The 21,829-nt window shown below is 35.1% G+C and overlaps 1 protein-coding gene across 9 annotated transcripts in view; it reads left to right on the forward strand.

Annotated features, from left to right (window-relative positions):
* Positions 1-21,829, forward strand: part of RHOT1 (ras homolog family member T1) — a 28,126-nt gene that overhangs the window by 2,526 nt on the left and 3,771 nt on the right. For 2 of the 9 annotated variants that reach the window (XM_030014726.1, XM_030014732.2), the window contains exons 2-19: positions 2,016-2,074; positions 4,318-4,399; positions 5,612-5,655; positions 6,453-6,506; positions 6,873-6,925; positions 7,472-7,580; positions 8,158-8,259; positions 9,652-9,750; positions 10,177-10,285; positions 11,204-11,324; positions 12,010-12,094; positions 12,479-12,624; positions 13,237-13,337; positions 13,585-13,715; positions 14,071-14,154; positions 14,925-15,044; positions 15,385-15,587; positions 16,965-17,087. In XM_030014726.1, the coding sequence (XP_029870586.1) occupies positions 2,016-2,074; positions 4,318-4,399; positions 5,612-5,655; positions 6,453-6,506; positions 6,873-6,925; positions 7,472-7,580; positions 8,158-8,259; positions 9,652-9,750; positions 10,177-10,285; positions 11,204-11,324; positions 12,010-12,094; positions 12,479-12,624; positions 13,237-13,337; positions 13,585-13,715; positions 14,071-14,154; positions 14,925-15,044; positions 15,385-15,587; positions 16,965-17,087 (1,825 nt within the window). The other 7 variants (XM_030014729.2, XM_030014730.1, XM_030014731.1 and 4 more) reach the window with 7 other exon arrangements.

Consider the following 21,829-nt stretch of genomic DNA (forward strand, 5'->3'; position numbering starts at 1 on the left):
GCCATTAAGAAACCTGCGTCTTACTGCTCTCCAGCTAATACCACTGGGGAAGAATTTACAACTGTTCTCCCTAAGAAAAATAAAAGTCTTCCTCCCCAGGTGTTGGGGTTTAATCCTAGCCAGCAACTACACACCACACAACTGCTTGCTCACTCCCCGCTCCCCCCTGACCCCCTGCAGTGGGATGGGGGAGAGAATCAGGGGAAAAAAAAAGTAAAACTCATGCACTGACATACAGACAGTTTAATAGGACAGAAAAAGAAGGGAAAATACTACTACTACTAATAGAATATACAAAACAAGTGATCCACAGTACAATTGCTCTCCACCTGCTGACTGATGCCCAGCCAATCCCCAAACTGTGGTGCCCCTGGTGAACTTCCCCCAGTTTATATACTGGGCATGATGCCACATGGTATGGAATACCCCTTTGGCTCGTTTGGGTCAGCTGTCCTGGCTGTGTCCCCTCCCAGTTCCTCGTGCACTCCCAGCTTCTGCTGGCAGGGCAGTATGAGAAGCTGAAAAGTCCTTGACTTAGTATAAACGCTGCTTAGCAACAACTAAAACATCGGTGTGTTATCAACATTATTCTCATCCTAAATCCAAAACACAGCGCTATACCAGCTACTAAGAAGAAAATTAACTTTATTCCAACCTAAACTAGGATACCAGGATAATACTCTTTAACTTACCGTGATGAAGGGAAGCTTTTATTTCTGGATGTCAGAAGGCCCTTTGCTACCATACCAAAAATAGACTTGGATAAGTTGAATGTACTTTGACTAGACCATCAGTTCAGTAATACCATTTTCTGCACAAAACCAATCAATTGTACAATTTCATCTCTTCCTCTTCCCATAGTCAGAATTACCTACAATTAAATAGATACATGTAAATGCAGTGATCTCAACAAAACCACTTCTGTCAGTTGGTAACATTATATATTGTTTTCAGTAGGAACAGTGATACAGGCTCTGACTGATTGCGAGCAATGTTGTGGTTGATAAAACATGCGTGCTAGCGAAGATGCTATACATCCAGGATGAAATAGGTTTTTGCTTGAATTGAGGGCTGTCAGAAATATACAATTCCTGATAATATTTGAATCTGAATATTTTGGTTTTTAAGAAAAGTCTCACAAACAAATAAAGCAGTAATAGTCTTTCAAGGCTTTCAAAGGAACAGGAAGTTGACAGATGAAGGTTTTTAGAGAGAGGGGAACCCTGAGAAAACTTACCAGCTCTTAATTTTAAATGGTCACATTAAAGATTCTCAAAACCAAGAAATCAAACTGTGATATCGGAAGTCTGAACTTTGCAGGTAAACTGAGTCGTGTATTTGGTTGAATAGAGTTGAATATTGAAGCAGAGATTATATTCTTCTTTTTGTGTTAAGAAAACTGTGACTTTAGAAGGGTTGGTCGTTTCACTGTTTTTCACTTTTTGTTGTGGGCAGCTCATTTGTATCAAGGAGATTATGCTCTTGCACTTGCAAAGTAGTCAAACTAGTTTGTGGAGATTCTGTCCATTGATGATAGAGCCATGTCTTCTTGTCCAGCTCTTGTCCTTGGTAGTTTAGGACTGAAGTGCAACCATCGTATCAAGAATACTATAAAAATAGTTAATTTCTAAATTCCTCTCTGTGTGCTTTGTTTGTTTCTATTTATTAAGGTGTATTAAAGCATTTCCAGTTTGGTTTGAATTTTTGTTGTTTGTTTGCTTAAGTGTTCTATATTAAGGTTAAAACCTGCTAATTCTTTTGTGTGAGACAGAACAGGATTTGATTCCCTTCTGGATGAAATGCAGAAGTGTAAAATGGATCCTAAGGTTTTACAATAAAAGAATTACGAGAGAACTGCTGTCATCCATACGTACTATGTTTAAACAGCAGATAAAAAGCTTTTAACATGGTCAGTTGGAAAATGTTTTTAAAATACTTCCTGTTTTAAGATGGGATGCAACTATTGAGTGTGACAAAAGCAAATTATCTAATCTCTGTTTTTAATGCTTTTGCAGCCAGAGTTGGGAAGACATCACTAATTATGTCTCTTGTCAGTGAAGAATTTCCAGAAGAGGTAGAGCATCCTTATTTGTGTTCTAAGTTTTATTTCTATCCTGTTGTATAATTTTTTTCAAAGAGTAAGTTAATAGGCTCTGCTTTAAAATAATGTTTCCTATTTAGAAAAAAAATAAAGTCTAAAACTGCATTAATGACTTCTGGAAGAGTGATGTAGATTGGTTTAAATATATCTCTGTGTGAAAATTAGGAATTTAAATTTTATCCAAGTTCCTTTCTTGTTTTTCACATGGTTAATTAAACTAATTCTTTGATATCTGAGGAATGTTAGGTTTTTTAAGCAGTTGAAGCTGGTCATAACTGGCAGCAGATTTAAACATTAGAGACTCATAAATGGAACAGTTCTGAAAGAGGCAAGACTCAATTTTTTCGAGTGTTGTGTTTAAAGAGCAAGTAGATTGCAAAACGGATGAGGAATTAAAAAGTCACATTGTATAGTTTATACATAGCCATTTTTTGTAACTAAGCGAGGCACTGCCTTTACTTCTATTTTTGAAGAGTGTTTTACTGACTCTTTTGAAGTAAAAAACCGCTGAAAACTCTTACTGCTTTTTTCTAGAATAAAAGTAAAGCTACTTCTACATTTTATTCCTTTCAAAAAGCAGCACATAGTTCTCTTTATACAGTAAAAAGAACTGCAGTTGCTGCAAATAGTTAAGCTTTTTACATATAAACATGAATGTTTATTTCTTCTGATCACAAGTCTTAAAATAGACATCATGTGCTGCTCTTTGAATCTACACTGCGCTATGTTTAATGCAAATCAGTAGGTTACCACAGTTTGTGAGTCAAGATTAGATTGTTAACATAATTGAATTTAGTTCCCAACCTTGCAGGTAAAAATGAGCTCCAGTTTCTGTTTGTTCTTAAACTGCTCAGGGACCCATTCCTTTGGCAGGTTGTTTGTTGATGTATTTAATGAATCGTAGGCCTCTATTCAGTTCTCAGCATCTTCCTGCAGTATAATCTAGAATATTTCTCTAAATTCATGTTGAGAGAAAAAGCATCATTTATATATTACACAAAATCTGCCTGAAATTACAGAAATAACTTTAAAAAAATACTGCATCCTATATAAACTGCTGAAAGAGACACATACAATTCCTGCAGGCCAGTCATGCAGATCAGAGCTATATGGGTGTGTGTAACAGACATTTCACAGGCTTTGAAATAGTGTTTAATATACTGGGTATTATCCGTAGTCATTCTTGATGAAGATATAAGTAGAGCCTGAAGCTCTACAAAGAGCCATTCTTCTGGTGACTGGCTTTTTTTTTTTTTCCTTTTTTTTATTAAAAGAAAACAAAAGTATCATGAAAGTTCAGTGTCAGCAGGTAAAAGGCAATAAATAGCTGTGCATGAAGTTTTCATTAAAATTAGGTTTAAGTTGATTCTTCCTGAATATGGATTAGTGGTCTCTGGAAAAAAGGGCCAGCAATCATAGCTAGTTTACAGCATTTTGCAGACCACACCTTTTATTAGTATCATGTTTTGCTTTGCAGGTTTTTCTGAACTTAATGTTTAGCACTCTGTCAGAAGCAAGGAAGTTGTCAGGTTATGATTGTGTAAAAATTGAGACTTGTATTTTGTCTGTCATGCTTGTTTGCCATATCTTGAATATTTTATTACTTTTTTTAACAACTCATGCACTGTTTGCAGGGATAGTTCTTATACTGTTTTCAGTGGGAGTAGGATCAGGATATCTTGTGCAAAAATTAAAAAGTTTAAACATAGATTAAACAGTATTTAATTTGTCAATAATGGCATGCTAACTCTGATGTTATTCTCCTGTTAAAGAATGTGTAGCCCTTTGAAGTAATTGGCTGAATTTGATAACCCCTGAAATTTTAGAACTTTTATTTATATGACATTTTTGTTTAAAGTAAATTGCAATTCAAGTTTTGTTTATAGTTTTCACTGTTGTAGTAGTTCTGTATAGGTGGTTGGATATAGTGGATTTGAATTTTATAGAAGCATTCATTGAATCCCTTAACAATATTGCTTTCTTGCAAAGCATGCAGGAAGTTCCTTATTCAGTAAGTAGACTAATAAAGAATGAGAAAGTAGCAGTGACTTTCAGTACATTGCAAAAAACCCCCCCCAAAAGTACTTGAACTACTAATAAGTTTTTCTATTTAAAGCTAATTGGCAGGTGTACTACAGTATACAACTCTTTTTGACCATCTGGATTTTCTAGATTATCTTTAAAGGATTCTTCTTGCTGTTTCTTTACAACCCAAGGTTCCACCACGAGCTGAAGAAATCACCATTCCAGCTGATGTCACCCCTGAAAGAGTGCCAACCCACATAGTAGATTATTCAGGTAAGGACTGCATAATACCATTACGGTTTGACTGATTTGGTATGGAATTGTTTATCTAATTCAATAGCCTCTTTAACAGTCATACAGGTATGGACCAAAGCTACATGTAGGAAAACACTAGATTGAAGTAGAAACTCATCGGATGAAACGAAATCGGGTGATGATGGCTGGTCCTACTAATTCAAAGCTTAACATTAACGGCTGTAGGTACTTCCATGAAAGACAGCTGTAGCAATATTCCAGTGAAGTTATTGTTCTTTGTGTGACAGACATATTTACAGGTTCAAATAAAAGTGGGTACTTTCATGGAATTCAAAACTATTTTTTTTTTCTTTCGGTGAAGAATTTACTAAGATGCGGGAGACTTTACATACCTTATATTCTATGTCTTTCTGAATTTCTAAGTTTGGACACCTTATCCTTTTGTGTTAGTTTCATATTTTGTATTTTTCTTTTTTGATTTATTCTAATCTCCTTGACTTTACTGAATAGATAAATAGGCTCAGTATCAAGGCTCATGTGCTATCATAAATATATGGAACTATTGCACAGCTAGAAAAATCTTTCTGCCATTTATAATGGAAGCCAAGAATTAGGCCATGTTAGCAGATACCTTCCTGTCTTCTCTCTCTCACCACTGCTGAGGAAATATATTTGGTATGTTTACCTGTTTGAAACAAAGAAATAATGTGTATTTTTTTTTGTTGGACTTGCGCTTAAATTTGTGGAGTGAATTTTTCTTTCTGTTGGATGAAATAGATTTGGTTAACAGAAGCTTGGTCTCACTGAAAAAAAAAATTGACACTGCAATAAAAGTAACACATGCCATATTCTGTTGTAAAAGTTTACATTATAGAACAATGTTGCTACTTACTGCCCCAGGAAGGGTCTGTTGATAAATGTAGTGGGATGCAAACTCTGACTTATTCCAGAGAGAATCTGTCTACAAATGTAATTATTCCTCTTTAAAATAGCTGCTAAAAAATTTGTGTGCAACAGACTGTTTCTGTCTTGTGAGTTAATGGATCAATTTCATCATTGTTTCAATAGAAGCACTCTAGTGCACTTTATAAAAAGATGTTTAAATAACAAGAGCTTTCACAAGGCTGTCTTATGAGCCTTGTGAAATACCCTAGTTCAGTTTCCTAACTTTTTCAGTTTTGTTTGCAAAAATGTTTAGTATTAATGGATGGCTTATTCTGTTGACTGCAGAAGCAGAGCAAAGTGATGAGCAGCTTTATCATGAAATATCACAGGTAAGTGTATTTTAGTGTTTACTAGAAAGCAGTTTCTGCCTTCGGAGAAATCTGTCCTTTTAAGTTCTCTGCATTAGATGGGCTTCAGTTTAAATTGAAGAAAAAAACCTTCTCTTGCTTTTTATTGCTTGGAATTTAATTTTGTTTTGTTTTGTGCCCTGTGCTATAGTAAACCTTCCTCTATTTAAGAAAAGTAGGTACTGCCACTGTGTTGGTGAATTGAGCTTAAGCTTTGTCCTTCCAAGTGAAAGGATGATATATCTTTTAATCAGTGGCCAAGGGACTGACAGTTTTTGTAAAGAAATAACGCTACCCTGGAAAGATCCATTTCGGTTCTTTCTGTCATGTTGTACTATTGCATTTATGAATAGCAGGGGATTCTTGGTAATTTTATAATTCCTTCTGTTTCCTATTTTCAGTTCTTTCTGAGCACCTTTGCGCATTTTCTGTACAGTCTGTCATGGTGTTGTGTTCCATTTCTGGCTTTTAGTTTGGTACTTGAGTGGAGGCTGCAAATTATGATTCTTTAGTTTAGATTTCTTGGTTACATAGGTCTCTGCAGGCATAAACTGTGAACGTCGCACTGCAGAACGTGCTTTTTGGCACTTCTCAACATATAAATTATTTGGTTTAAGCTGTCGTTCAGGCTACAAATAGCTTAAGTCAGGGACACAGTTTTTGACCAATGGTGGAACTGTTCTTACTCTGATGTTGTTGCATGTGGTTCTTAATTGTTTGTGTTGCTCTAGAGACTCTAAACAGTGGAATTCTATGCCTTTCTTTTCTTTTCCTTTTAGGCAAATGTGATTTGTATAGTATATGCTGTTAACAACAAGAATTCTATTGATAAGGTATGGTAACCCATTTTATCCAGTTATTGCTTGAAATGTTACTTGTGCACTGTTACTTGTTGGCAAGCTGAAAATGGCAAGACGTATTTTAAATGCATAAGATGGTGTTTGAGCTCAAGTTGTTAAGAGAACGTACAGATGTATTATTGCTTCTGGTCCATTTCAACATGTGAGTTTTCAGTCATTTCAGTCATCTGAGAAAGTTGCTTGTTAATCAACTCCAGTTTTCGTTTGTTTCCTCCTTTGTGGGTAAATATGTGCCTTCTTGGGAAAGAAGCAGTAGCAGTTATAGTCGAACTTGTGCACAGTTCAGTCACATTAAATTTGAAAATGTATTTTTCATGTTTGTTTTTAAACCCACTTTAGGTAACAAGTCGATGGATTCCTCTCATCAATGAAAGGACAGACAAAGATAGCAGGTGCATAAGTAAAGATGAGAAGTGTGAATTAGGCTGCACATCGATGGGTGTCAATGGCCAGTGTTGAGGATGTTAATTGTTTAAGAAAATCAAATTCTAAACTTAAAGTTTATATAAGAAGTCCAAGCAACAAGAGATTTAAAGTATGTAGGTCTGTTACATATGCCAGCAATGCTATTTATTTTGAATTTCATGGGCAGCTTTTACCAGGTGTGTTTATATTTGTTATGGTATAACTAGTTTTGGCTACATGGTCTGTATAGCTTTTCTACTGATGCTGGTTTTGTATTATAATAATATGATTAGTTACTTTTGTGTTTAACTGTGGTTTTTGTAGTATCAACAAGAAGTACATTTCTATCTAAGTGTGTATCAAAACAATTTACTTAAAACTGCTATTGTTTAGTTTTGCCTGTAGGCTGCCAGTGATATTTAGTTACATCATGAAAATAATATAATGGCTTCTGGTGGGAGGTAGAATGCTAAGTTAAGATAGATCTTTTTATCCCTGTGTCTTTAAAGCTCGTAATCTTTTTTTGTTTTCAGGCTGCCTCTTATATTAGTTGGAAACAAGTCTGATCTAGTGGAATATAGCAGTATGGAAACTATCCTTCCCATTATGAATCAATATACAGAGATAGAAACTTGTGTAGAGGTATGCAAGACTTTCTGAAGTTAGAATGAGTAACAAAAAATACATTCTTGCCGAGCATGTGTGGCAACTTTTTAATAGACAAGGTGATTTTTTTGTTGTTGTTGTTCAAAATAAAATATTTCAAATGTAAGTAATTATCATGGTGAGTTTATATGTTATTTTTCCTTAAAGAAGATTACACTGTTGTATAATCAAATGTTACTGTCAAGTTCTAACATTTAGAGCCTCCTCACATCCTTGCCTTTAGCAAGTGTTTTAAATTTAAGTCAGACAGATGTCTGCAAAATATTAAAAATTGAATTAATATCTGTGGGTATGCCTCGCGCCCCCCCCCCCCCCCCCCCCCGAGTAGATACAACTCTTTGATTTCTCTGTTCTTGGTATGACAGCAAGTTGTAGTGAGACCTCCTTTATTTATTACTGAACAGGTACAGGGGCTAGGTGTCTTTTTTCCAGAACAGCACTGTACCCACAAGAGGGGGCTAGATCATTAAAAGTTTGATGCTTGCTTAAATTTCAGAAGAAATCACCAAATAGTCAAGAAACTAGCTAATCCATATAAGGATTTCTCTTTCAGTGTTCAGCCAAAAACTTGAAGAATATATCAGAGCTATTTTATTATGCGCAGAAAGCTGTTCTACATCCTACAGGTCCTCTTTATTGCCCAGAGGAGAAAGAGGTATTTATAAGTAGATTCTAAGAACAAATAATATGGGGGGGGGAAGTTAATCACTTCCCTGTTCTTTCCTTTTCAGTGGATTTTGCATTTCTTAGTGTGTTCTGTTACCACCACCCTACCCCCAAATGTCAAGCATTATATTCCAGAACCATGGTGATTGTTTTGTGTTGTATTAATCCGATCTGTCTTTCCTTTTCATTCAAAGCAATGAAGACAGTTTTTTGTTGTCCATGTGAACTGCTAAGTAAAATGAGAAGCAGAAGCTTTGGTAATGGCTTTAAGCCAAATGTAATATGAACAAAATCATGTGTTCAATTCAGTTCTCCTTTAGATATACATTTCACAGTAACTCTATTTCAGGGAAAGTACTCCAGACTTGGCCTGGTTTAAGGGAAAGAATGTTTTGAGCATCTTGTGAGACTTTGGCAAAAGGGATAAGAAACAAGTGGTGTGGCTGGTTTTTAAGTATCACAGGCAGTTAGCTGAGCGTATTAGAACAGGAGTATGTTTTTTTAAAAAACATTAATTTCATGGGCAAATACAAATAAAATCTTTAAACATAACCCTTGTGTAGTATTGGGCAGTAGGAGAGTTGCTTTAATCATAAATACTTTGTTAAGTAGAGAACCAGAGAATAACCCTGTTTTGATTTCTTCCATCAGAATCATCTTTATGAGTTAGTAATGTTGTGATAAAATTGTTGTGCTGAAATCTTTTTGGTTTTCCAAAACCAATCTCTATGCAATCTGTGTGACCTCTATGAAGAGAAGAGTCCATCATCACTGTAGTTGTTGGGAGAGAATTACCAGTGTGTGTTTTCCTTCACTCGGAAGGTATCCTAGCAATTCTTTTGTCATAGAGATAGTCCATAAGATCAATGCTTTGCCTGGTAGATGAATGAGACCTGTGAAGATTTTCAATATTTGATGTTTGAAGTTTTCTGAAGTCATAGTTGAAATGGTGAATAGAGATAGTGTGCTTGTTTAGAAAGAGTTGACTGTAGTTCTAGAGCTGTTTATTTTTGCAAGGCACTGGGATTGCAAGGCCTTGTTTCCACTGAATTTAGAGAATTGATTTTTTTTTTTTTTTTTTAAAATAACTAAGTAGTGCCACCTTCAGCTTGTGAAGAACTTGAGGTTCTTCTAATAATTGAATAGAAAGATATTTAATGTGGAATAATTGCTTTAAAATCATGGATATAAATTTGCTAGATCAGGATTTTGTTTCCTCTTGCTTTTTATTTTTGTATATATGTGTATGAATGTCTCTGTTCTAAAAACGTAAAATGAAGGCTAGTATTTGTTTTAATCTGATTGAGCTGCCTGATGTCATTCAGTGTAATCTTTTTATATTCAAGCCTAGAAAGATACTGAACTTTCTTCTATTCCCTAGATGAAACCTGCCTGTATTAAAGCACTCACTCGCATTTTTAGAATTTCTGACCAGGATAATGATGGTACTCTCAATGATGCAGAGCTTAACTTCTTTCAGGTAACTCTTTTGCTTATCTTTTCACCATGCTTAATAGTTGAACTATGTAATTCTAGAAAACAAAGTGATTTGTTTTTGAAGGAACAGTAGTAAGGTGAATTCTAAGGGAACCAGGTCTAAATACTAAAAGTATCAAGTGCAGCATAAAAGAGTGGATTTGTAAAAACGGAAATGGTATTAATTTTATTTTTAACCATTGTTCAAGTTTTAGTTCAAGAGCAAAATAAAAAAAACCCCTATTTAAATGTACAAGCCCCGATGCTTCTACTTAAAAATAAAGTTTGTACACCTTTATTTCCAGTAAGAAATTGGATTGTCCTTTACTAGCTTATCAGAACATTAAGGCTGCATTTCATGCAGGACATGCTGTTTGTCCAGCTTAGTAGCCAGTGGTCCTAACATTCTCTTTTTGGTTTTTTTTGTTAGAGAATTTGTTTTAATACACCACTGGCACCTCAAGCTTTGGAAGATGTAAAGAATGTAGTCAGGAAAAACCTAAGTGATGGAGTTGCGGATAATGGATTAACATTAAAAGGTAAGCCCAATTTAACTCTTAAAAGATGTGTCTTTACACAGTTGATAATCATTCTTACATAAAAAAGCTAGTCTTTTGGAATATGATCTCTATCTTGATTCTTTTAGACTATAAGAGCTGGGTGTGGTGGCAGTATGATATCAAAGGATTATTAAAATGGGGAATAATGGGGCGAATAAAATAAGGTCTTTCTTACTTGTTTTTACAGAGCTTGGAATCCAAATAAGTGTACTGATTAAAAAGAGATTGTCTCATAGATAAATCTGTATCTTGTCTCTAAGCTCACTGTCTGCAACACTTGTCAGCAAGGTGTGGTGTCTGTCAACATTTTAACAGCTATGTTGTACAGATTTGCTCAGAGCATATGGCAAAAGTGAAAGGAGAAAAAACGTTTTCTTTCTGAGCATCACTGTAACTGCTTTGCTTGTGGAGCTTAGGTATGTAACAGGATGCGTGAGAAATTGTAAAGAGTGGGAATTTTAAGGCATAGCCTTACTAAACAGTGAAATCTCAGTGTTCATTAAGCCCTGGAAAGTGCTAAATAAAAATCCTACCCAGTTATTTTGGTACAGGAAAACTAAAGGCACTCTTCCGTGAGACTATTCTCCAGACTTCTTGCTAAGGCTTACCATTTTATCATACAGAGAAGTTCCTCTAAAATACTAGTACTGAAAGAAGCAAACAAAACCAGAAGAAACAAGTGGGTTGTTTTAAGGAAACAGTTCTTTGAGGGATACTTTGACAAATAACATGATTTCTGAACCTTCGGTCTGTGTAGATAATGCTGTAATGTCACACAGGAGCTTTAAAATCTGAATGTGTATTTCAAGCTTTTTTGTTTTCAGTCTGATTCTATTAAAAATACTTGTAGCAGATAAAGCACTTCAGGGCCTTAAGATTTCATCATTTGATTTTTAGGTTTTCTTTTTCTACACACACTTTTCATTCAGCGAGGAAGGCATGAAACAACTTGGACTGTTTTGCGTCGATTTGGATATGACGATGACTTAGAGCTTACGCCAGAGTACTTGTTTCCTCCGTACGTATCACTTATTTTAGCTTTCTTTAACTTACGTGCATTTAATTTATGCTGCCTCCCGCTTTGGTAGGAGGAAAGGGTTATTGTAGTGTGTTTATTTAACACGTTGTTACATCAAGTATCTCCCTTACTTTATGACCTACCAGCCAAAATCTTCATGTGACTGAAAATTACAAAGGAAGAACTCCTGTCTCTTGTGCCAAATCATGTACTGCTATCTCTCTTTATAAGAAAGATGGCAAAAGAGACTGTTCATAAAAAACTGGAACGTGAATCTGAGCAGTTGCTTATTGTATATGGCAACAAATTAGAAAAGGCCTGTCAGTATTTTCATAGCACTTGAGATTCTTTGAAAATCTCCAAATTAAAAAGTTAAGAGATCGACTAACTCTGTGGCTACTTTTCAAAAATGTAACTGGGTAATTTTCCATTAAAAAAACCCAAAACAAAACACAAAAAACAACCAAACAAAAACCTGATTACTATATATATATATCTCTCATGTAATATAAAGACGCTCCTAATAAAAAGTATGTGCTTTGATCCCTTTAAAGATAAATTAGTAAAACTAAATGCAGAGGTCAAATACCAAATGTTGTAATTCAAAAAGTCTGTATTTTGAGTTTTAATATTCTCTATTTCATAAACACACTTAACACTTCTTGTATTTGTTTTCAATAAACAGGCTAAAAATTCCTCCAGACTGCACAACAGAATTAAATCATCACGCATACTTGTTTCTTCAAAGTATTTTTGATAAACACGATTTGGTAAGCTTTTGAGTGTATGTGTGTCCTTATACTGAAGAGCCTTAGTTTGCTAGCAGTTTTGCTAGCAAAAAGTGTATTTTTGTCATTGTGTCATTTCATTCACAAACTGGCTCTGGCTTAAGCTATGCAGTCAAAACTAGCCTGCTATTTATATTTCTGTCTACAAGGAGAGTTGGCAGTTATAGTTGTACTACCAAATTTTTTTTAACTAGCTCGTATATTTAGTCTTATTTAAAAACAAGAAAAGAACAATGATTAAAAAGAAAGCAGCTCCGTTTCTCATAGCCAGTTTCTTGAATCTTGCAAGCATACAGCAAGAAACTACCAGTTTAGAATAGACGTGAATTAAGTGATTTATGTCTGATATTGTATGCTTGTTTTCAGGATAGAGATTGTGCTTTGTCTCCTGATGAATTGAAAGATCTGTTCAAAGTCTTCCCTTATATGCCATGGGGACCTGATGTTAACAACACTGTTTGTACAAATGAAAGGGGGTGGATTACATACCAAGGGTTTCTCTCCCAGTGGACGTAAGTGTGATACGTTACATTTTAGTAGTTGAGAACTTTGGGTATGATAATGCATTTGTAGATTCTTCTTGAAAATCTAGTAGAAAGAGTGGAAGTTTAATAGTTGAAAATTGACCCAAGCAGTCACATTTTTATACCCATCAAGTGGCCTAATCTTCAGACAGTTGTTATAACCTGTTCAGGATTTGGCCAGTATTTAGTGCTAACTATGAAGAAGTGTCTCTTCAAGCTGTGGAAATCTCCCTGAATGTTGTCAAAATATTTATTTCTGTTGTTCTACTCTTTAGAGACAGTATGAATAATGATGTTCAATAATGAGGTTTTTTTCCTGTTGAAAATACAGAAAATGAGGAAAACATTATTTGCTCAGGAAAAAAAATACAGTGTAGGCTGATAAGCCTCAGCAAGTACTGCCTTCATAGTGTTTTGCTGGCTATTAAGACTGGTAAAGTTGTCACCATTTACCTTCACAGTGCTTTGCCCTTCAGTAGTGCCAGGAATACTTCTATCATGTCGGTCTGGAGATAGGAGGAAAAGATTGTATCAGTACTGTAAAGAATTGGTATCACAGATGCTAACAATTTAAAAACCTCTTTTTGTCTCCTCTGCTAGACTAACCACATACTTAGATGTACAGCGTTGCCTGGAGTACCTGGGTTATTTAGGCTATTCAATACTTGCAGAACAAGAATCTCAAGCATCAGCAATTACAGGTAATAAAAAAAAATAATTTTGTGCAATTTAGGAATTAAAATTTAGAAATCTGCTCAAGAGTAAATTGCTTAAACAAATGGTCTTTTTTCACTTATATTCTTCTTTACTTTCTGCTCAATTCAAACATTTGATTTAATATTTTTTATTGTTTTGTGTGCATTTTAATGTAAGTGGACAATTATTTCATGTTTTCACATACATACATGCATGTACATCCTGTGAAAAATATTTGTGTTTTTTCAAAAGTAACACGAGATAAAAAGATAGACCTCCAGAAAAAACAAACTCAGAGAAATGTTTTCCGATGCAATGTTGTTGGAATGAAAGGCTGTGGGAAAAGTGGAGTTCTTCAGGCTCTTCTTGGAAGAAATCTAATAGTAAGATTCACCTATATATGCTTTTGAGTTAAACAGCAAAATCAATTGATCTTAGAGCTTTGCTGATTATTACTGAGTTTGGAGAGTTCTATGAGGGAATATAGAATTACTGAGGAGGAGGGGGGGTTTTGGTGTGGTATTTATTTATCTATTTATTTATTTTTAGCAAATAGATAAATGGCTATTGCATGCAATAATTACTTGTACGTTGTGGATTATAGCTATGCAGTTACTTGCAAAATGAACCACAGATTACTGTAATTTCCATTCATTAATAAATGGAGTAAAACAGCAGTTCAAATCTAATTTAAAGGGGCAAGTTGCTGTGGTCTAACATGAAATTCTGCATTTTCAGAGACAGAGGCAAATACGTGCAGAACACAAATCTTACTATGCCATTAATACAGTCTATGTATATGGACAGGAAAAATACTTGCTGGTAAGGTTGCCTCATTATTGTTTGCATATGACTGGTTAATCTTAAAATTCCGTGAATTATTCAGAGCCTTCTGCAAACAAATTTCTGTTTTAATTGTGTCGTCTTTGTAAATGTGGATTTTCCCCCCACTCCTTTTCTGGCTCAAATAACTTCTGGTTTTACATGTTGTTAATACTTTAAACTGAACCTGTTCAGGACCTGTTATTTTGGAAACCTTGACCTAAATTGTACAGAACCCAGTCCATTATGTTAATGCTGAAGGGCATCACATTATAACATAAGATAAATTATCAGCAAGCAATCTACCTATTCAGTAGAGAAGAATCTGTCACATAGGGTGATTAGGACGGCTAAAGTTAATCTTCAGTGGGTGAAATACTTTCCTTAAAGCTTGTTCCACTGTAGTTTTCCTTTATGATAATATGATTCTTTCTTTGTTTTCCAAGATCTAGTCCTCTGCTCTGTGGTTTTCCTTTGTAGGATGAATGGCAGTTCCTATGGTTATCTGAGACTTTGTGTTAAAGTAAATGTAGCTTTTTATGCTGAGGTTGTGATTGCCTGCAGATGTGATGTTAACAGCTCACATGCGTTGGCTGTATGGTAAATTCTTACTATTTCTTTTTCGTTAATTCTGCCTATAGTCAGTCCATTAGTTCTAAGGATACATAAAAATGAGCCATAAAAATTGTGAGAAAAAAAGTAAGTTATAAAACTCTTTTAACTGCATAATGACAAAGCTTTTCTCCCTCTCCAACTGTCTTTTTTTCCAGCTACATGATGTCAGTGATTCTGAATTTTTAACTGATGCTGAGACCATATGCGATGCTGTCTGCCTGGTATATGATGTCAGTAACCCGAAGTCTTTTGAGTACTGTGCCAGGATTTTTAAGGTTTGTATAATTTATATACACAAATCTTTACATTTATGTATTTTTTCACTGACAAAATACTCAGTGTCAGTTACTGGTCCTATACATAAGTTGTACTGTTTAAAAGACATTTTATTTATGAGTGGTGGTTATATATGGCTGATGCATTAAAAATGCAGTTTTGTTACTCACACAAAACTAATGTCTACTTACTTGTCTATATAAAATATTCTGTTTCTAGAAATGCCTCGCTTCATTCGGTAGACCGTATCTTAATGCTGCTGGAAACAGTTCAACTTGGACTGTTCCAGGGTGAATTTATCACATAGTGTTTCTTTCACTTTTTTCTTTAAATTTGCAGCAGCACTTCATGGATAGCAGAATACCATGCTTAGTGGTAGCTGCAAAGTCTGACTTGCATGAAGTTAGACAGGAATATAGTATTTCTCCTGCTGAATTCTGCAAAAAACACAAAATGCCTCCACCTCAAGCCTTTACTTGTAATACGGTTGATGTGCCAAGTAAGGATATCTTTGTTAAACTGACAACTATGGCAATGTATCCGTAAGTACTTGAACCGTTATATTTTTCATATTGCATGGGTCACTCACAATACCACTGCATGTCATTGTTAGTCACAAGGATGGAACTGCCTCACTGAGATTTAGCAACAGAGAGATGAAAGTGACTTGAGTAGAATCTTCAAATTATTTCAAATTGAGAAAGTTGGTATGTATCCAACGTATAAATCAGTGTCAGCTATTGTTGCTAAGGTATTTTTTAAAGAGTACACTACTTCATCCAGTTCCTCTTGCAAATGCCAATGAATATGTAGGGTTCTGTTCTGTCCTTACTGTGGATGCATAACTCAATATGTCAATATTCATATCTTGGTATTTTTGAGAGACTTGTGAATAAGCTGTGCTTTAATCCTTGTTATTAGCTTAACTTGACAGTTGATTACAAGTAATGACACTCTTTAGTGAACAACAGTTCCCCCAATGCACTACTTGAAGCCTTTTTTATTTTCAGGGTGTTTACTACTATGTGCTTCAGTTCATTCATCTAATAGATCTTATATTTTTTAATAGAATTGCTGTATAAATACCTTTTGGTCTTCAGATAGAAGATACTTAAGCTCACATTCTTCTTCACTACACGTCTCGCTGTTGCTAAGCTCACTTTGCATCTCTCTTTTTGGTGGGTGGAGCTTTTAATATGGTGTTGGACTACATAAATATTACAGCAGATGGAGTCTAGTATGACAGCTGACATTTGCTTTAAATTAAATAGAACTAATGTCACTTTCACCCAAAATAATAGGATTTTTTTTTTAATATTTGAAACTGAATTTATTGAATTAGATTTGTAAAGTTTTTCTTTTGTTTTGTTCTCCTGTATTTATTTTGTAGCGCTGGAATACTGGGAAACCACTAAAGTGTAGCACTGACCAAATGTCTTGTCATATCAATATTCCTGCTTCTTCCTTAGTTTTCAAGCATGTGTGTTTGTTAGGGTGGGAAAGGTAGGGGTAACTGTCACTTTGTAAAGTGTGCATTCAAACTGGTAGAAAATGTGGCTTACTTTCCTTTGAAAAGGGGGTGTTATCTATTGCTGTGCAGACATACTCAGAAGCCTTTAGAAGCTTTCCTTACAAACTTAAATAAATTCAGCAAACATTTTCATTCATGTTTGTGCTTTGCTATTAAGATCTGTGTATGGTGGTAATGCCAAAATGTCTAAGACGTAGAACATCTAACCTTAAAATTCTGCACAGCTGTAGTTGTACCCTTGCTTCCCCAGTGTATTTTTTTTCTCCTCTCCTTACTCATTCAAATGTACCTTTTATTCCTAAATCTCTCTTGGTTGTGGCACAGTCCTAATGTGCACCTGATTTTATGAGCAAGATTTCAACTCCTGTCCTTCTGTGTGTTTTCGCAGCCATGCCCGGTTACGCTGTATGTGCGCCTGCAACAGGTGTACATTTTGCATCTGTCAGAACTTCCTCAACTCAGACTTGCTGCAATCTGTAAAGAACAAACTCTTCACTGCAGTTCTTAACAGGTCCTTAACTTTATTTACTAGGTACCAGGTGTGCTTTTAAAGTTTTTTTTTTTTTGAAAAAGCAATTGGTAACCTTATATACTGCAGATTTTTCACTCCATATCCACTAAATAGGCAGATACTTACTATTGTATTTGTCATAAAATTGTCAAACTTTGTTTAACTTGAAAGTACTTCTGGTCTTTTGAGCTTAGTCCAGTGATTTCTTTGAAACATCACCAATTTGGTAGTTGATTCAGGCACTTAGTGATTGCAAAAATGCTGTGGAGAAATCAGGACTGTGTTTTTAGGGAACTGGTAATGGACATTAAGTAGCGTCTATAAATCCGTGTAATGTGTCTCACTTGAGACATTATAGGTTAGTTTAATATTGATTAGAGGCAGTGCCTCATAGATACCAGTTACACAAATATTTTCATAAAGGCACAGCTTGACTATAGCAGCATCGTATAACATATTACATGTTTATCTTTGATAGTTGTTTGATATTTGGGAATTCATAGAATTTCTGTGTGTGTGTGTTATGCTTGGTTTGCACAGAGTGGGTGTTTTGTGTAAAAAATCTAGAGTTTTTAACATCCAGTTCCTCTCTGAAGAAAATGCAACATGTAAGAAGTGGTAAATGGTTAAACATTTGCAGACACTTTGGAAAAAGCAACTGGTAAAGAGAGATAACTGGTTTTCAGCATTGAAAACAGTGCTATATCTTGTCTTGTGTGTATTGCAGGCAGTTTTTGACACACATGATTTACTAACACCTCAGCACTTGTCACCTCACCCCAGTAAATGGGAGTTCAAACCGAACAATTTTTGCAGTGTAGTGGTTCTATCCCTTATAGCCTTCTTGGAGGTGTATATGATAAATGTGATTCTTGGAGGCAACTATGATAAATGTGTTTATTTGAAGGCCATGGTTAGAATATCTTGACATGCTGCTTGTCCGTGTATGTTACTACTTAGTTTACTGTTTTCAGATGTAGCTGCTCCGAATAAGAGTGGCTGTCTCCTTTAAATGTAAGTTACGCACACATAGGAGGCCTACTGAAACATCTACCTACAGTATTGAGCATCTTTGTGAAATACCACTTTAATCCAAGACAAAAGTGTTAACAACAGAGTGAGAGTTCAGACAAGGGTGAAAAACTCATGAGCTTAGGACAAGACTGTGAATATGAGTGAGACTGTCCATGCTGCAACTCTTCTATAGCAGTCACCCCTTAGACAAAAATCCCTTGAAACAGCAATCTCTTAGCATATTGTCTCTCTAAAACTTCATTCAGCAGACACTACTAGAAGATCCCAACTCTTTATTATTGAGGCTGAAATCACCTCTATAATGCATCCTCATTTTGTTGGAATGGTTTTGGGTTGCTACGTTAGCTGTTGTGGCTTGTTTCTCTTTTGTATGGGCCTGTGGGGTTTTTTGAGTCCTGCATTAGACATTGCATTTCATTCTCTGAAATACTGTCAAGGGCTTGAGGTATTGCAGTCTTTTTATAAGAAGTCTCGGGATACTGTCGTTCCACACCTTGTCACTAGACAGTGTGGAATAAGCATAGGAATCTACTGCTGCCTAAAAAAGTCTGTAATTCAAGGTAAGGAGAATTCCTCATAGACTTTTCCATTGACCCTACAGAAAGGAAAAATTATTTGCTAGAATCTCTTTGTCTGTAGTCATTCAGTTAGTCACTAGGGTTTTGTGGCAGGTTTCCAGCATGCTCACTTCATCTCACCAACTCTCTTCCTAGTTAGCTTGTCGGAGGTGTTTCCTTACTGAACACATTTCCACAGTTTATTCAGCATTCAGTACATGGACTACTATATAACTGCATATATAGTAGAGCTGAGATACCTGTAAACAAGAGGGAATAGCTCCTAATTGTAGACTTAGGAGGGTGGAGATGGTTTTCTTCTTTAAAAATGTTAGCTCCTTGGATGCATTCTTAATCTAATGATTTGTGATTAAACTAGAGAAAGCATTTGAATCAAGAAGGATTTTCTGATGTCATTAGTTTATGTAACTTTTCTTATTTTGCCTTTACAAGTGCTTACCATTAGGTCAGATAGTTGGGCAAAAGTTTAGATAACTGATGGGTAAAGGAAGTTTCTCAAGAGTATTTTATTCTCCTGATCCCTTCCTATTCTGAAGATTTAGATGGTGGAAGTAGGTAAACTGACATTTTTCACATTGGACCCCTTCCTGTATTATTTGTTGCTAAGTAATGCTTAAACACTGTTACCAAGGCAAAATAAAATATCACATTTGAACATTCCCACCTTAGTAATGAAAGGAAGAACATTGCCTCTATGCAACTGAAAAACCTGTTGAACATTGCCTCTATGCAACTGAAAAACCTGTTCATGCCCACCTTCAGTTTCTCTTCTGCGGACAAACTTCAGAGACTCTCCCGAGGGTTTGTAGACTATCAGAAAGGCAAGTTCAACAAATGTGGAAGTTCAGTTTGGAGATATTTATTGTGCAGGAATGGGATTGTTGGTTTGAACTACCCAGGATCATGTTTTATTGGTTCTTTGAGGAAGAAGGCACTGCATTCAAAGCACTATACATGCATGTATGAGACTTCTTACTATCCTGTAGTATTTTTATATTTTTTAATTTGTTCTTTCCTTTAGGTGTTCATTTGTATTTGTCTGGCTGGCACTTAATCTCTTTTTACTACATTGTTTTACCTGTTTTTAAAAGCAAGGTTTCTGCTTATGTCATTCTAACCCTTTCTTTAATGAGGAGCTTGGATTTTTAGCTGCTTTTTTTTTTTTTTTAACAACAGAGCATCAATTTTAAGTGTGTTTTTCTGCTTTCTTGGTTTTAAATCATTCACTTGTTGCCTTTTGCTTGTACAGTAGTGGCATTTTTCTGTCAGCTAAGTTAATTTAAAAATAAAATAATTCTAATGCATGAGAATTGTATTGTTCAGTGAGGGAGACTTCTCAGATCATGTTTTTCTTCCTTCTAAAGTTTTTAAATATTGTGGAATAGAAGTGAAGTTCTACCTGCATATAAAACATGGTTGTTCCGGGAATTATTTGTAAGATTATTTTTTTTTTTCTATGAAAACCTTCCTTCTGTGAAATTAAAGTTAAGACAGTAGTTTCATTTTTCTGTAATAATGGGAAAGTTTTAAGAGTATAACCCAGGATTTGTTTTTCACTGTGCAGTATATGCAGATTATTTTTCAAAACTATAGTATATTGCCATTAAATCTAATTGCAGAAATCTATCTCTATACTTGGGTGTCCCCCAAAATAGGACAGTATAACAATATTTTACTTACCTATTTTCCTCTTTCTCTAAACTGTTTAATACAAAGCTGTGTCTCCTGATTTCTTTCCAAATAGAATATATTGAATTGGCATTTTACATTCTTTTTAGGATTTGTAGATAATAAGATGCACTTGAAGCTTTTTACATTTTAGATGACTAATGTATGGGGGAAAATTCTAACCTCTGGAGTTGGTTTGCATCCTAGGAAAATACGTGCCTGAAGGGAAGCTGCAGCAGCTTGCGCATGTTATGCAATGTTTTTGGAATTCAGTTGCTTATATTTTATTGTTAGAACCTATTGTCTGTCAGAGCAGGCTGCTGCTGCTTGCTGGCTGCATTAACTTGCGTATAATTTTGGTGTGAGTAGCCATGTGACGAGGCGGTTGGCCTCACCACTGTGCTTTTAAATGCTTTTGTAGTTAATACAGGAATGTTTTTGAACTGTTATAGTTAATGTTAAACCTTCCCAGGCTTGGGATTCTTCTGCTGCTGACATGGGGAAAAGTGTCAGTATTGGCCCGTAACTCGGCAATTTTCTGTGTGTAACCATGACAGGCATGCTCAGTTAACCTCTTGATAAGCGAATGTTGCAAACTTCTTGTGAGTTGTTAAAGCCTCTTAAAAGAAAGACTGTACAGATTTCAAAGATCTTATTCAACAAGTGACAAGTTATGTGAGTCACTATTAAGAGTAGGTTGAATAAAAATCTCTTTTTTTCCAAAACGTGCATTAAAATCTGAATTTTATGCCAAAGGCAAAATTTCTAGACTTTCTTACATATGTGGAACTAATTATATGATTAAATACACACACCAATCTATTTGGGAAGTTTGAAAGCTAGTTATTATTACTAATAAGCAAGAGCTTCAAATACAACTTCATTTATGGAGTCCTAACTATGACTGTGTGTGTGTATATGTGCACATGTATATGTTTTGCCCTTGGAGAGAATAATTTTTCTAATTCAGAGTTACTGTCTTACTAGCAAGGCGGTAATAATTTCTACCACTGGCAAAAACTGGTTTCATAAACACAACTACACTGAAATAAAATTTGAACATTATTTATTGAAGAGGTAGAATTTTTCAGTATGTATTGAGAAAAGTTTTTCTGCATTATATCTATCCTCATGTCAAAGAACCTATGCTGGAAACAAACGTTGATCCTTTTTTAATATTTCAGACAGATTTCTTTTTTTTTTCCCCATTAATGGCAGCTAAACAATATTAGGGATCAAAGTTGTAAAAATGGAATTTATGACAGCATGAGGAACATTTAAGGGAAGAAAAATTGGAATTTTTTTCAAAGATGTAAAGCAATTAGACATCCGTAGTGTTCTGCATTTCAGTAAGTATTTTTGGAGTTTGGATTTTTGGGCTGAGATGTTCAGAGGGCCCTAATCACTTCTTACTGAAGTCAGTTGATTTCCTTGAGGTTATAAGACAAATCCCTGCCTTGA

This window comes from Aquila chrysaetos, chromosome 5 (assembly GCF_900496995.4).
Source record: "Aquila chrysaetos chrysaetos chromosome 5, bAquChr1.4, whole genome shotgun sequence".
Lineage (NCBI taxonomy): Eukaryota > Metazoa > Chordata > Aves > Accipitriformes > Accipitridae > Aquila > Aquila chrysaetos.